The sequence below is a fragment of the Lithobates pipiens genome, unplaced genomic scaffold (genome assembly GCF_037356315.1).
Source record: "Lithobates pipiens isolate NorthernLeopardFrog02 unplaced genomic scaffold, aLitPip1_a1.2 Scaffold_16, whole genome shotgun sequence".
Taxonomy (NCBI): domain Eukaryota; kingdom Metazoa; phylum Chordata; class Amphibia; order Anura; family Ranidae; genus Lithobates; species Lithobates pipiens.
In genome coordinates this window covers 561,658,432-561,673,930 of record NW_027507748.1, presented here as the reverse complement: position 1 = coordinate 561,673,930, position 15,499 = coordinate 561,658,432, and the positions used below count along the sequence as shown (strand labels likewise).

General features: G+C 43.4%; 1 protein-coding gene across 1 annotated transcript in view; it reads left to right on the top strand.

The window, feature by feature from the left end:
• Positions 1-15,499, top strand: part of DCTN2 (dynactin subunit 2) — a 73,832-nt gene that overhangs the window by 27,559 nt on the left and 30,774 nt on the right. Inside the window, exons 3-5 of the mRNA XM_077483605.1 lie at positions 4,690-4,786; positions 8,036-8,097; positions 15,250-15,348. Of these exons, the coding sequence (XP_077339731.1) occupies positions 4,690-4,786; positions 8,036-8,097; positions 15,250-15,348 (258 nt within the window). The remainder of the gene's footprint in view (positions 1-4,689; positions 4,787-8,035; positions 8,098-15,249; positions 15,349-15,499) is intronic.

Sequence of the window (15,499 nt, the reverse complement as noted above, 5' to 3'; positions counted from 1 at the left end):
TCCTGCTCCCGGAGCAAAACTGAGTCAGGCGAGCGCTGCTCAGCCATTCACTGTATATTTTTCAAAAAGGAAGTGTAAAACATTGGTTCATATTTCATGTGCCATGATTTCTGTATAAATGCTTTTTTATTTTAGAAAAGCACCAAGTGATATAAACATTAAAGGCAAACCTAGTCCTGAATAAGGCACCGTACACGAGTCACATATATAAAAGGTGTCAGGTTATGGAAACGGTACAGATTGCAAAATTCAGGAGCTCCTCATCCTTGCATACGAGTGGGGAATGAACCGAGATCTCGGCAACAGCACAGAAAAATAATGCAAGCATAAATTGCTATGACATATGTAGAAACCCGCTATAATGGTTGGGACAATAGAGCCCTGAGTTTGAGTCCTATACCTCATAGACAAACGCCAAAAGAAAACTCCGGGGTGGGGGGAGAAGAAAAGGAAAATGCCCAAAGCAGTTGAAATGGAATAAGCATGTCCCCATTGGAGGTCCCTCCGGGACCGGATACCCAAGTCTTGCAAGTGCCGCAACATCAATTCCAGAGTCCATGTACCATGATTTCTAACAGAACAATTGTCATCCTCCTTTTTATTCACCCTTCATGTTTGTCAGCTCTGAATTGCATTTTTAACAAAATCGCAACTAATTTGCTTTAATTTCACATTGCTGAAGTAACCTTGCTAGTCTCGGACTATTTTGTTTTCGCTGCACTTATCTCTTCAATCTAAGCCCTTTTCACCATCCAATTTATAATGGCTAACTTTGCATGTTCAGCAGTTGGGCAACTAATAATAGCAAGTTCATCTGCACTTCGAGGTTGGTTAACTCGTAGGGGCTGATTTACTAAAACTTGAGAGTGCAAAATGTGCAGCTCTGCATAAAAACCAATCGGCTTGCAGGCTGTTTTGTCAAAGCTTAATTGAACAAGTGCAAATCGGAAGCTGATTGTCTACTATGCACAGCTGCACCAAATTTTGCACACTCCCGTTTTAGTAAATGAACCCCATAGTTCTGTAGACACAAGTTTCAGTCAAGTTCAGCTGGGGGCCCACGTGTGTCCCTTCTGGTCTGCTTATAAATGATGGGAGCTTTTGCATCTCCGGTGCAGGTGGTATATGGATAGCAGTTTCAGTTTACAGTTCAGTGCTGCAATATGTGCTCTAAGCTCTACTATTGTACAACCATCTGCTCATAGTGTGTGCATTGGTTGGCATGCTTGGAACGTAAACCAATTTGATCTTTTTATCCAAATTAAAATGAAAGAGGTAATTCTGAAGAGGGCCACATTGGGTGGGATCGGGGGTCTGATTAATTTGGACATGTTGTGGGCTGGGTGAACACAAAACAAGGCAAAGACCTACATGACTTCTAAAAGGAGCTCTCTTTCTAGTCTGGATCTTCTACCACAGGTACTGTGAGCTAATTGTAAAGTTGTTGCATGTTTAATTGTCTAATACCGGTTCTCTTCTTTCTTTTTATTTGTAACTGTATTTTTTATCTTTCACTCACCTCTTGGGGAACACTGCAAGGAGCTGGTAAGAAGCCTGCTGTCTGATTCCCTCTGTGCTCTCACTGTGGCTTTTTTGCTTTTGTGTTTTACTAATCCTGATATTTAAACGCAGCAAGTGTTGTTTGTAAACATGGATTTAAGAAAATGATTTTTCCCTCCTGCTTATGTATTGTGTTTTAGGGCCGGTTCACACTGCAGGCGAGGCGAGGCGACTCCGACTTGCCTCGCCGCGACCTGCCGCGACCTCAGCGGCAACTTGCAGATGACTTCTGTATAGAAGTCAATGCAAGTCGCCCCGAGGTCGCCCAAAAGTAGTACAGGAACCTTTTTTCTGAGTCGGAGCGACTTGAGTCGCTCCTCTCAGAACGGTTCCATTGTACAGAACGGGGGCGACTTGCGAGGCGAGGCGAGTCGTGTCGCCTCGCATCGCCCGCTGTGTGAACCGGCTCTAAGGCCTTCTGTATTTGTCCAACTATATTCTATCCAATTGCTGTCATTTTGACTGGCTGCATGGTTTCTGTTCTTTCATCTGATTGGCTATTCTTTATCATCAATCTATCTTCTTTTTACAGTTTTTTTTTTTTTCTATTGTTTTTGACCATAAACACAAACAATACGTTTTTCAAAAAAATCGCATTGCTTTTATTAGTACAAAGGGGGTTATATCTTGTAACAATCAAGGCAGTTCAAACTGCGCATATGATAACCTGTTTTAGCAGAGATTGCTGTTAGTTAAAAACGCAATGTCAGAATGATCATTAGATCTAGAGCTGTAGGCAGCTGAAAGTTTGAGCATCTTGATTATTCCTTTAAAGTGGAGTTCAGTCCCACCCTACCTTTGTTCTTAGGCCCCTTTCACACGGATGATCGGTTCAGGTCCGCCTGTCAGTTTTTCAGGCGGACCTGAACGGATGCTCCATAGAGGTCTTTGGAGCGTCGAATGTCAGCGGTGACATGTCCGCTGACATCCAACCCGCTCTGATCCGAAAAAGTGTGACGGAGGAAAAAGCTATTTTTTCCACCCGTCATCGGATCCCATAGGGGAAAATGGCGCTGTGACAGGTCAGTCCCTGCGCAGTGGCTCGCAGTCTCCGCTCTAATTCATCCCAATGGTGTTCTATCAGGTTAAGGTCAGGACTCTGTGCAGGCCAGCCAAGTTCCTCCACCCCAAACTCGCTCAGCCATGTCTTTACGGACCTTGCTTTGGGCACTGGTGCGTAGTCATGTTGGAACAGGAAGGGACCAACTCCAAACTTTTCCCACAAAGTTGGGAGCATGAAATCATCCAAAATGTCTTGGTATGCTGACACCTTAAGAGTTCCTTTCACTGGAATTAAGGGGCCAAGCCCAACCCCTAAAATAATAAAACAATCCCCACACCATAATCCCCCCTCCACCAAATGATTGGGACCAGTGCACAAAGCAAGGTCAAGTGGAATTTGTTGTTGGTAATAGTGGTGACAAGGGGAGATCAGCAGGACACAGGAGATTTTCTCTAGGAATTTTGTTTAATGCCTACACTCATTGTGCTCAGGTGGTTACTTAACAATAGACCGATATTTGTTGAATTAGTTTGGGCTGTATGAAAATTTGTCTGGAATGAGTGTAGTGCTTTATAATGTTAGAGGATCAAAGCGCACAAACTATTAAAGTTAACGAAAGTCTGCAATACTAACCTCCTCTCCAGCGAAGCGGCTTCCCTGAACCCCCATTGCTACCAATATCGCCACTTCCTGGGTTCAGAAATTTGGCCATCTGACTTGACCAGCCTGGGATGATGTAACTCCTGCACATGTACATGGGAGGTAATTCATCCTAGCACAGAGGTATGCATAAAGAAGTTTGTGAGCAGGAAAGTAAGAAGCTTTTATTGCAGAAGGAACATGGTATGTTTCTTCTGCAATACAAAAATCTTCCTGCTCATGCTTTTTTTTTTTTTTTTTTATGGAAGGGAATATGGAATTTTTACTAGAGATGGATTTCTATCCTTCAGAGATCTGCACAGATCAGATTAGCTTCCTTTACAATGAAGCCCAGTGAGCTCAGCCATAAGTCAAAGCCATGCCATGTGCTTAGATGGGCAAAGGGTTTCATTCAGACGGGCGTTGACACATGCATGCAGGTGGTGTTTGTTACCTTTTGTTAAATTTCACATGTGGTCAGGAGTGGGTGCAAGGATCCGGTTTCAGATCTGTGTACCCACTCCTGAATGCATGTTATATTTTATGTCTGGGTGCGTCTGTATCCACCTCTATAGGCTGCCTGCGTGCAGCTCAAGGCAGATGCAATAACAAACACTGCAGAACGGGTGTCAACGCCCATGTGAATGAAACCGAAACAAACTTTGATAGGTTTGTGTCCATTTTTCCATGCCATGTCTGAGCATTCTTATGCAGTTTGCTTTCCATCTTGTTGTCTACTTTTCTTTGATTTTTCTTTTTTTCTCCAAATACAGATTGTTTTAATATTTTCTTAAATCCTTGTAAACTGCAGTGCATCTTATATTGTCCCCTAACTTCATCACCGCTTTTACCTGAGGACATTTTTCCCTTTTGCATGAATATTATTTAATTCCTTGCTTTGACATATTTAGAATATAACCCAATCAATGAGTCTTGTCTGCTAATTTTCAATTTCCAGGAATTACTGATTTACACATTGGAATCGCATAAACTTGAGATTTTGTTTTGAATCTTTTACATTATTTCATGATATGCGAGGGCTTATTTAATAATGTGGTAAAAAAAAAAAATCAGTTTGCCTTAGTCAAAGAAAAAGATAAACTATTAATGGTAAGTATGGGTCAGTGCATTTCCTTATTAAATAAGCCCGCTAGACCGCTGAGCATTCCTTGTGCCAATCAGTCTAAGGTACTGAAATTATTTACAATCAGATTTTCAAACAGGACACTACTGAAAAAATCCAGATTTCCCAACATTTGCAGGTAATCTAATGATTTATCGCTCACATGTAGGAGTTCTCAGATTTTAGAATCCTATTCAATCATTGCAGTTTAAATGTGTAATGAATGCTGACTATTGATTCAGTTCCTGATTTTATTATCTCATTTGCACGTACTATGAGATACATTACTTTCAGTCTCTGTGTTCTAACAAATAGTGCAATACAAGCTGCTAATTCATGTATGTTATTGTTTCCTATTATCCAGGAGGAACTGACCAGTACCAGCGTAGAGCATATAATTGTCAACCCCAATGCAGCTTATGATAAATTTAAAGACAAGAGGGTTGGCACTAAAGGACTAGGTAAGTTTAACCGCTTTGAAATTTGTATTTACAAGTTGTGTTTTTTTTTTTTTTTTTTTTTTTTTATAAAAAAAATACTTAGAACCCCCAAACATTATATATATATTTTTTCTAACACCATAGAGAATAAAATGGCGGTCGTTGCAATACTTTGTCACACTGTATTTGCGCAGCGGTCTTACAAGCGCACTTTTTTTTATTTATTTTTAAATACACTTTTTTTTTATTAAAAAATAAGACATTAAAGTTAGCATTTTTTTTTTTTATATTGTGAGAAATAATGTTACGCAGAGTAAATTGTTACCCAACATGTCATGCTTAAAAATTCCAGCTGCTCGTGGAATGGCAACAAACTTTTTACCCTTAAAAATCTCCATAGGCGACATTTAAATTTTTTTACAGGTTGCATGTTTTGAGTTAGAGGAGTTCTAGGGCTAAAATGATTGCTCTCGCTTTAATGATCATGGCGATACCTCACGTGTGGTTTGAACACTGTTTTTATATGCGGGTGTTGCTCAAGTATGCGTTCGCTTCTGCACGCAAGCTCAGCGGGCAGGGGCGCATTTTTTTTCTTTTGTTTTTTTTGTTTTTCTTTTACCTTTTTATTTTTTTACACTGTTCTTTAAAAAAAAATATCGTCAGTTTTATTCCTATTACAAGGAATGTAAAAATCCCTTGTAATTGAAAAAGAGCATAACAGACCTCATAATTATGAGATTTGGGGTAAAAAAAACCCAGATCTCATATTTACACTAAAATGCAATATAAAAAAATAAAATAAAAAAATGTCTCTGAGAGCTATAGGCGGAAGTGATGTTTTGACATCGCTTCCACCCTGCAGTGGTATAGAGACGAGTGGGGGCCATCTTCCCCTCATTCATCTCCATACCACAGACTTGACCGGACCCGATCACCTCCATAGCTGCCGACGGCACTGGAACACGACGGGGCCCTCTCCCACCGCCAATAAGTGATCTCGCGGGGACACCACTCTTATCGGAAAGCAGACCACCAGCCGAAGAAGAGAATACCGGGGTCATGGCAGCTAGCTAGCTGCCATAACGACGATCCTCTTCAAAGTACCGATGTCTAACAACCGTGGGCGGTCTGTAAGTGGTTAAAGTGCAGGTTTTGGCAAAATTTTACTTTCTGCTATGGCAGCGGAAGAAGTAGTCGTCCTAGTTGGTGTAGAGATGAGAAAAACTTAAAAACTTAAAAAAAAAAAAATACTTTTATAATAAGGCAAATTACACTAGAATGGGTTTCCTTTTATACCCTTAGTACCCAACCTGTGGCTTGGGGGCTGCATGTGTCAATTTTTGTATGGCTTTTGTTGGGGTGAAGATGAAACTTCCCTCACGTTTGCTGACAAAGGTGCAGAGAACTTCCTGTGGTGAAATACCATCCCTTCCTTCAGAAAGTAGAACCACCTCCTTCGCCTCCTACAAGTGCTGAGAATATTAGCACAATAGACACTACAAGATGCCATTTTTCAATATGTTTACATTAAAAATGACTTTAGTTCTGCTGTTTGTCTGTTTACTGGCTGGAAAGATTTACCCTATTTGTCCTGTGACCATTGTTGGGAACAGGGTGTGAAGGTAAATTATTTTTTGAAGACTCTTGTTCCTGATGACAGCTGTTAGAGAGGATTTCCCCTCAGCTTGAGGAGACTTCCTGTCACTCCCTGTTGTGTCCCCAGCACAGATGAACCATGAAATTCATAAAGAGTGGCACAAACTCTCTTTGGAAATGCGTCTTGCTCCCATACAACAAATGTTGGTGCATGCGACAGATTTGTGTACTTGTTAGAAATGTACATGAATTTGTTACAAAGATGTGCCAGAATTTACAAAAATTATTCCACAGGGCCTTGCCACCTGTGATGCCAACTGAGGAGGCCACCTCAGGCAGCATTTATGAAGACATGGTTGTGGGCCAGCACTGGGGCCATAGTGCCCATGATCAGCCCTGTGTCCATCCTAAGTGCCTGATTAGTCCTGTGTATGTTCATCCCCAATTTTATTGGTTTCTAGGGAGCTGTCAGCCACCTGTTTCCTAGACACCAGTGACCCTGCGTGGTGGACAGCATCCTAGAGACAGATGATCCTGTGCCGTTGATGGTGTGGAGTGGGGAAAAAACATGGAGGTAAAATTAAGACCCAATATGGAATTGGTTCAATTTACCTCCAGCTTCCTGAAAGTGGTTGTAAACCCTTGCAACACACTTTGACCTACAGGTAAGCCTAGATTAAGGCTTACCTGTAGGTCCAAGAAATATCTCCTAAACCTACACGGTTTAGGAGATATTTACCAAAAGACAGGCACCGCTGTCTACAGCGCATGCGCCGTAGACAAAGGCGCACTGAGCGTGGCACCGTCAACTGCGAATATGCCACGCGTGGCGGCTCCCGTGCGCATGCGTGGGAGTGGCGTAATCGCGGCTTCGCCGAATGACAGCGGCGGAGCAGCGAAGACCCACCGAGAAGATGGATGCGCCGGACTACAGGGGACAGCGGTGACATCGCTGGCTCCTGTGTCAGGTAAGTGACACATAATGGACTACTATGCGATGCATAGTAGTCCATTATGCTTTACCTTTGCAGGGAATGAAAGAGGAAGTAAACTCATCAGGGTTTACTTCCTCTTTAAAGTGATTGTAAATGTAAGTTTTTTTTAAAGTTACAAACCTGTAATACTTGCTCCATGGGTTGGCACAGAGAAGCCCTGATCATAATCTTCTCCAACCCCCCCTCCCCCCGCTCCCCGCTGAGTGCTTCTATAGCAGGCCGCTTGCAGTGGGGGCACTCGTGCAGGCTTGCTCCTGGGCTGGCTCTGTGTCCATTGACACACACACACAGCTGACTTGGCCCTGCCTCCCCTCTTCACTAGCTGTGATTGACAGCAGCAGGAGTCAATGGCTCCCACTGCTTCCTCTCTGTTCAATGAGGAGAGAGAGAGCCCAGAGAGCTTCTACTCTGTTGTGCACATCACTGGATTAGTTAAGTATAAGAAGGGGGGGGGGGCTGGGAGCAGCAGGTTTTTTTTTTTTTTTTATCTTGATGTATAGAATGTATTAAGGTAGAAAATTCTGATATTAATGTTTTGTTAATTTATTGCAGCTATTACAACATGTAAGAAGTGTCAAAATGTATTGCAAAGCCTTTATTAAATCACTCCCAAAGTTTTAATTTTATTGCACAGTCAAGTAGGGGAAATGCACTCATGCGCTCACTATTTAATTTGTAGATTTCTCAGATCGAATCAGCAAGTCAAAAAGGACGGGATATGAATCTGGAGAATATGAACTAGTAAGTATTTTAGGCAATGCTTTGATTTGCTATCATAATAGTTTGGTTTGTTGAAGGGATTAGGGGGCCCTTTCACACTGGTGCATTTTTACCTTGGGGTGGGGGGAGAACCCAGGAAAAAATGTTCCCCTTTAAATCTTGTGGAACTCTTCACATGATTGCTCTGTAGGTGTGATGCATTTTTCGAAAAGTCATGCTTGCAGCATTTTTTTTTCTTTTCAAAACCGCACCAAAACACTGCTCATTGAAATAAATTAAAATGCATCAAAAACGCAATGGTGGCCTTTTTGGTGCGTTTTTTGAGTCGCATGTCCATGTTTCATAGGTGCATTCTGAGAGTTGGGTAACGAGTAAGCACACCAGACACGCTTCCAAAAAGAATGCGTTTTTGATGCGTTCTTTCAAGGGAGCAGTGTGAAAGCAGGCTAAGGATGAGAAAATGGAGTGATTCCACCATACTAACCAAAGTATGTCACCCATATAGACCTCCTTGATCTTTTTGGTGTAAAGAAAATGTTTCCCTTAAATTTCTTTTACCTTTTGACGGTCACCCCATTTGCAGCACTTTTTTTTTAATAGTGTATTGCAAATGAGTAACGGAAACAAGGTTGGATGGAACTTTGCATTTACCATGTGGGGTTATAAGAACTACACAAATCAAAAAAGTTTAAAAAGGAGAAAATATACACAGTTTTATTTAACATATATGCATGAAAAGTTAAAACTTTCAAAAACAGATACTAGTAAAACCATTGTTAGAGTGTAACTTATCCAGGGTGGTGTTAATCGTGGTTAAAGAGTCAGAGTGGCTACTCTCTCTGAACTCTTCAACCAGGATTACCAGCGCCCTGGCTAAGTTGCACTGTAACAATGGTTTTAATAGTGTCTGTTTTTGAATGTTTTAACTTTTCATGTATATATGTTGAATAAAACTGTATATTTTCTCCTTTTTAATTTTAATTTTTGTAGTTCTTATAACCCCACATAGTACATGCCAAGTCCCATCCAACTTTGTTTCTGTACAAATCTTCTGGGATGGTATCCATGTAGTAGGGGTGCAACGGATCAAAAAACTCACGGAACGGATCGTTCCTCGGATCAGAGTCCCGGATTGGATCATTTTTCGGATCAGCAAATAATAATAGAATTTTCAAAAACCTGTGAAAATTCAACCACCATATAGTCCCCACTGTGATATACGTCGCCCCCCACTGTGATATACGTCGCCCCCCACTGTGATATACGTCGCCCCCCACTGTGATATACGTCGCCCCCCACTGTGATATACGTCGCCCCCCACTGTGATATACGTCGCCCCCCACTGTGATATACGTCGCCCCCCACTGTGATATACGTCGCCCCCCACTGTGATATACGTCGCCCCCCACTGTGATATACGTCGCCCCCACTGTGATATACGTCGCCCCCACTGTGATATACGTCGCCCCCACTGTGATATACGTCGCCCCCACTGTGATATACGTCGCCCCCACTGTGATATACGTCGCCCCCACTGTGATATACGTCGCCCCCACTGTGATATACGTCGCCCCCACTGTGATATACGCTGGGCATGGCTGGGTATTACCGGGTATTGGCAGGGTATGCCACGGTATTGATGAGTATTGGAAGGGTATGGAGGCTGTGACTGCTCTTGTCACAGAGCAGCGCTGTGGGCTCTACAGATGCAGCCCACAGTGCTGCTGCCATCTGATCTCTCCCCTCCACTGTACAGATCAGTACACAGAGGGGAGAGAGGAACCGGCGTCATAACGCTGGTTTGTTTACCATTTGATGGAGCGATCACATTGTAAACGCAGACAGGGGCACCAAGATGGCCACCGCTTCGGAACTAGGTCGAAGCCACGGCTTGTGCCGATCCAAGCGAGGTGACCTGTTCGGATCATGGCTCAGTGACGATCCGTAGCACCCCTACCATGTAGGGTTCAACCATCCCACATCTACCCCCGTACTTTTTGACCTTGCAAATTAGAAAGTTATTTAGAATGGTCTGGTTGTAATGGCAGGTGAGCCATTAGGGCCCCCCAATAGGTAACTGTCTCCTGTACCATCTTGCCACAGAAAGCACCAGGGGTAGTTAGGACACATTTTGAATGCTATCAATTTGTTTATGACAAATAGGATTTTTATAAAAGCTTACCTGTAAAATCCTTTTCTTTTGAGGTACATCACAGGACACAGTCTCAGTAATTACTGACTGGTTATATAGGGTATCACTAGGTGATTGGACACTGGCACACCCTAGACAGGAAGTTCAACCCCCTATATAACCCCTCCCCTTACTGGGAGCACCTCAGTTTTGTAGCAAAGCAATATGTGTATTAGAAGAGGGGAGGGACCTCTGTGTCCCGTGATGTACCCCCAAAAGAAAAGGATTTTACAGGTAAGCCGTTATAAAAATCCTATTTTCTTTCTCGTACATCTCGACGGTCTCAGTAATTACTGATGGGATGTCCCAGAGCAATGCTATCTGAGGGGAGGGGGGAACAACAAGTAGGGTATAATCAGACCTGAGGAACTTGTACCACTTCCTGTAGCACACTGCGCCCAAAGGCGATAACCTCATGCCCTCTCACATCCACCTGATAAAATCTGGTGAATGTATGGACCTAAGACCAGGTTGTGGCCTTACAGATTTGAGCCATAAGAGGCCTGGTGATGCACTGTCCATACGGCACTAAAAGCCCTCGTGGAGTGCGCCTCCATCTGAAAAGGTGGTACTTTCTGCTTCAAACCATAAGCTTGAACAATTACTTGTCGAATCCACTTGGCAATAGTAGATTTCGACGCTGCCTGTCCTCTATTAGGACCTTCCGGCAATACAAACAAAACATCCGTTTTGTGACCCTGAGCAGTTGTTTCGAGATAGGCTTTGACTGCTCTCACTACATCCAAAGAATGTAGTGACCTTTCTTCCGTAGAACACAGATCTGGAAAAAAGGAAGGAAGAACAATATCTTGGTTTAGAAGACAACCTGAAACCTCGGTAGAAGCTAGGATGAGGGCGCAATACCACTCTATCCTTGTGCATGGTTAACTAAGGCTCTTTACAGGAAAGAGCTGCTAATTCTGATACTCTTCTAGCAGAAGAAATGGCTACCAGAAAAAATTAACTTCCTTGTCAACAGGACCAAGGGAATTTGACATATCGGTTCAAAAGGCTGTTTCCGTAAAACTGACAGAACTAAATTCAAGTCCCAGGGGTTTAGGGTCGCCTTAATCGGAGGATTAAGACACGTTACCCCCTGTAAAAAGCTTCGGACCAAAGAATGTGAAACAAGCGGACATAAAAACAATACTGACAAGGCTGAGACATGACCCTTGATGCTACTCAAGGCCAGCCCCATTTGCAGAAAGTCAAGGATTCTACCTATGACATATGTACTGGGATGCCAAACCTGGATTGACACCAGGAGGCAGACTCTGTGATAAATCATTATGGAAACTGGCTTCTTTAGAAATCACAGGGCCTGAAGCCCACCACTCTTTAAAATGTGGGTTTCAATAGCCAAACCATAAAATTTAGCATTTGTAAGGCAGGATGCAACACTGGACCTTGGGATAACAGGTCTGGACGTGACGGTAGGGTCCACAGGGTACCTACTGCCATCTTTACTATTTCTGCATACCAAGCTCTTCTGGGCCACCAGAAGTACTGACTTCTTTTCCTGCCTGATCCTGCGACAAAGTCGTGGCAGTAGCAGAATAGGAGGGAATGCATAAATCGGTAAGAGCTGATGCCATGGAGTCGCCAACGCATCTGTCCCAGATAAGGGGGTTCCCTTGTTCTTGACACAAAGTTGTTGATCTTCTTGTTGAACCTGGACGCAAAGAGATCTACATCTGGAATCCCCCATCTTTGGCATGTGGCCAAAAAGATGTCGGGTGAAGACTAACTGCCGGCAACTAAGTTGTCCGCCTGCCAGTTCTCTACCCCCGGAATGAAGATTGCCGATATGCACGGCACATGCTTTCCTGCCCAGATTAAGATCTGGTTCACTTCTCCCTGAGCTGCACGACTCCTGGGGCCTCTTTTGGTGATTTATATAAGCCACTGTTGTGGCATTGTTGGACTGGATCCTGACAGGGCAACCCTGGAACCTGAGTGTCCAGGCTTTTAGGGCAAGGTACGCCGCACTGATCTCCCAGAATGTTGATGGGTAAGGACCTCTCGGTCTTGGACCATCTCCCTTGGACAGTCAACTGTTCGAGAACTGCTCCCCAACCCGAAAGACTGGCATGTGTTGTTACCACTCTCCAGGTAACTGGTAAAAGGGATTTTCCTTTTTGCAGTTTTTCGGTTATCGGCCACCAACTGAGGCCCCCGATGCACTGCAGGAGACGCATCAGAAAATCTAACGCCTGAACCTTCTTGTTCCAGGCAGACAGGATACTGTTTTTCCGCAGTCTCTAATGAAACTGAGCATAGGGAACTGCTTTGAATGAAGCCACCATCTTCCCCAGCAGCCTCATACAAAGGCGAATAGAAGGACCCTTCTTTGCCCTGACTACCTGAATCTATGACCAGACCCAAATACTCTAGTCTTCTTACTGGCTTTAAAGAAGACTTGAGACTAGGTTGAGGACCCAACCTAGGTACTCCAGGTAGTTGACTGTGGTGACCACGTTTTGGTCCAATCGGTCTACCGACCAGTCTATCAAGAGCAGGTCGTCTATTACTGTTATACCTTGGGCCCTTAATCTGGCCAGACTCTTCTTACATGGTGCTTCGGCTGACCAATCTTTCAACCATAAGATTCTATGCCTATGCACCAACCCAAGCGTAAGGAGAGAGGTCTGGAGGATATATTCTCTGATAGCATAAACAGCAAAACACGAAGCCGCTGGTAGGTTGTCTTTCGGGGGGGGGGGGGGTGCTGCAGAGGGGGTAGCAGTCTCCCCACATTAAAGTAAACGAGGAGAGGGGAATTCTCAGAACTCTAGTTTGTAACCTAGAGTTATTGTGGAAAGCCCCCATCTGTCTTGAAAATCCTCATGCCAGAGCCTTGAGAACTTTAGTCTTCAGAGCCTGAGGGAGATCCCTTTGAGCCCCTGTTTTTCAGGGTATTTGTACCTCTTCTGCTGATAGTGACAAGCAACAAAGGTAGAGGTACCACAAAAAAAAAGCAGTGACTGCTGGGCAATGTAGTTCAACAACTGCCACTGCTACCAAGACCCAGTCTGGTGCTTAAGTAAATGCTGCCAGGGAATGCCTGTGTCCCTCCATAGGTTGTGTGCACCTGCAAAAGAGTGCACTTTATAGCCTGTGTAGCCAGTGATGTGGGCGTCTAACCACGCCAACGTTGCATTAACGCTCTGCCCCCCCTCCTCCGCTCTCGTCCCTTCCGCCCCCCTCGTCTTTTCAAAAAAGGCTACTTTCCCACGAGAGCCAAGGTTCCAATCCTCGAAACCTGCATGGAGGGGAGGCTGGGGCGGAGGAGAGAGCAGGGCCAGTGGATGGGAAGCTGCTGTAATGGTGGTGGCGGCGGTGTGGTATACTACCGCTTCTCTGTGCCTAACCTAATCCATGGGGGGAGAATCCCTGCAGGAGAAAACCTCCCTTCCCACATTATACCTGGAGCATGGCTTGGAGGAGCGTACAGCAGGGACACTCAGACAGACAGATCAGGCATGAAAGGTATGTGCTCTTGACAGCCCCCGGTGGCGACTAGGCATAGCATACATTTACTTAAAGGAGAAACCTATTAGAACTAGAAAAATTCTTAAGGAGTCTCCCTTACCTTATCCAGCTGCAAGGTTCTATGTAACAGACCCAATCTTCACCTCTCACAGTGGGCTCAATTTAGAGGAAAAAAACCTCCAGAAACTGGGGCCCCCTTTTGTATAGGGGGATCCGCAGTTCTGGGCCTGTAAAGCACCCCGCTAGGGCTATGGCTGAAAAAAACAAATACTGGATCCCGGGGTCCAGCTCTCTAAAAAAAAGAGAAGCATTACAGGTAAAACCTAATTTTTTTGGACACGAGGCCCAGGTACCATCCATTTCGGCCTGGAAAAGACACTTTGAATGGATTCAGTTGCATGTCTTGCCCCAGTGTAGGATATTCCAGTGGAGCACAGCACATCTTTACTCGTGACCAACACCTAAGACACTGGCGAAAAAACTGAGGTGCTCCCAGTAAGGGGAGGGTTTATATAGGGGGTTGAACTTCTTGTCTAGGGTGTGCCAGTGTCTAATCACCTAGTGATACCCTATATAACCCATCAGTAATTACTGAGACTGTGTCTCGTGATGTACGAGAAAGAAAATACTGCTTAAACTTCATTCTTTTTCAAAGTTTTTGAGAAGACTTTAGGGCTTAGTTTTTTTTATTTTTTTTTTTTTTTTTTTTAAAGGATGCACTTTAGCATGCTTTCCTGCCACAGATCCATTGACTTGCTTTGCTTCTCTGTTGCCAGTTCTAGAAAACTAGGATCTGTACAAAGACCATCTAATATTATGTAGGTGTTGTATTGTGTTTTTTGTTTTTGTTTTTTTTTGGGGGGGGGGTTGTAGTAACATTTTGAAGTGTTCTGAATGACATGTTTTGTAGAGAAGACCACAGCGCAGTATGCATCAGAATCGGATTGGTTGGCTTTTGATAACCATATTTATTGGTCCACGTTTTCTCCTTGGTTACCTAACCCTCTGATTTTCAATTAGGGTTCAGATATATTTGAAGGAACGTGTGATTTTAAGTAGCTTTCACAAAGTAGAAGTACATTGAGGGGAATATGCTAAAACTGGAGCAGCCAGAATCTGTACATGACAGCCAGTCAGCTTCTGTCTTTCATTTTCAAAGCTAAGCTGAATAGTTGCTATGCATAGCTGCTTTAGATTCTGTCTGCTCCAGTTATAATAAAATTCCCCCATTGTTGTGTTTTTTTTTTTCCAGTTCTGTTTGATTTCTGTGTGTCTCTGGTAGGGAGATTTCCCCTCACTTTGTGTAACAGCAGCCACCTGGACATGAAGTTATATGAGATCTATCCAACAGGGATAGAGTAGTAATAAATATGTTGCTGAGGTTCTAGCCTATCTCACAGGTATCAATTTTATTAATGAGCTTGGTTTATTTTATCAGCATAAGAGTAGTGCACTATTGTATGTCTATCTTATTAGTATTTCTTTTGCAGCTGGGGGAAGGAATTGGCATCAAGGAGACACCACAACAAAAGTACCAGCGGCTGCTTCATGAAGTACAAGAGCTGACACAAGAAGTTGAAAAGATACAGGTGAATTTTTGACATCCAAGTCAATTTGATTTGAATAAGCAACCTTTATGAAAGTGGTAAAGCCTTTGTAGGATTTTTTTAAAAATAAAAGTTAATGTAACACTTTAAATCCTTTTTTGTGTGAATGCTTTCTTATAATAAACTCATAATT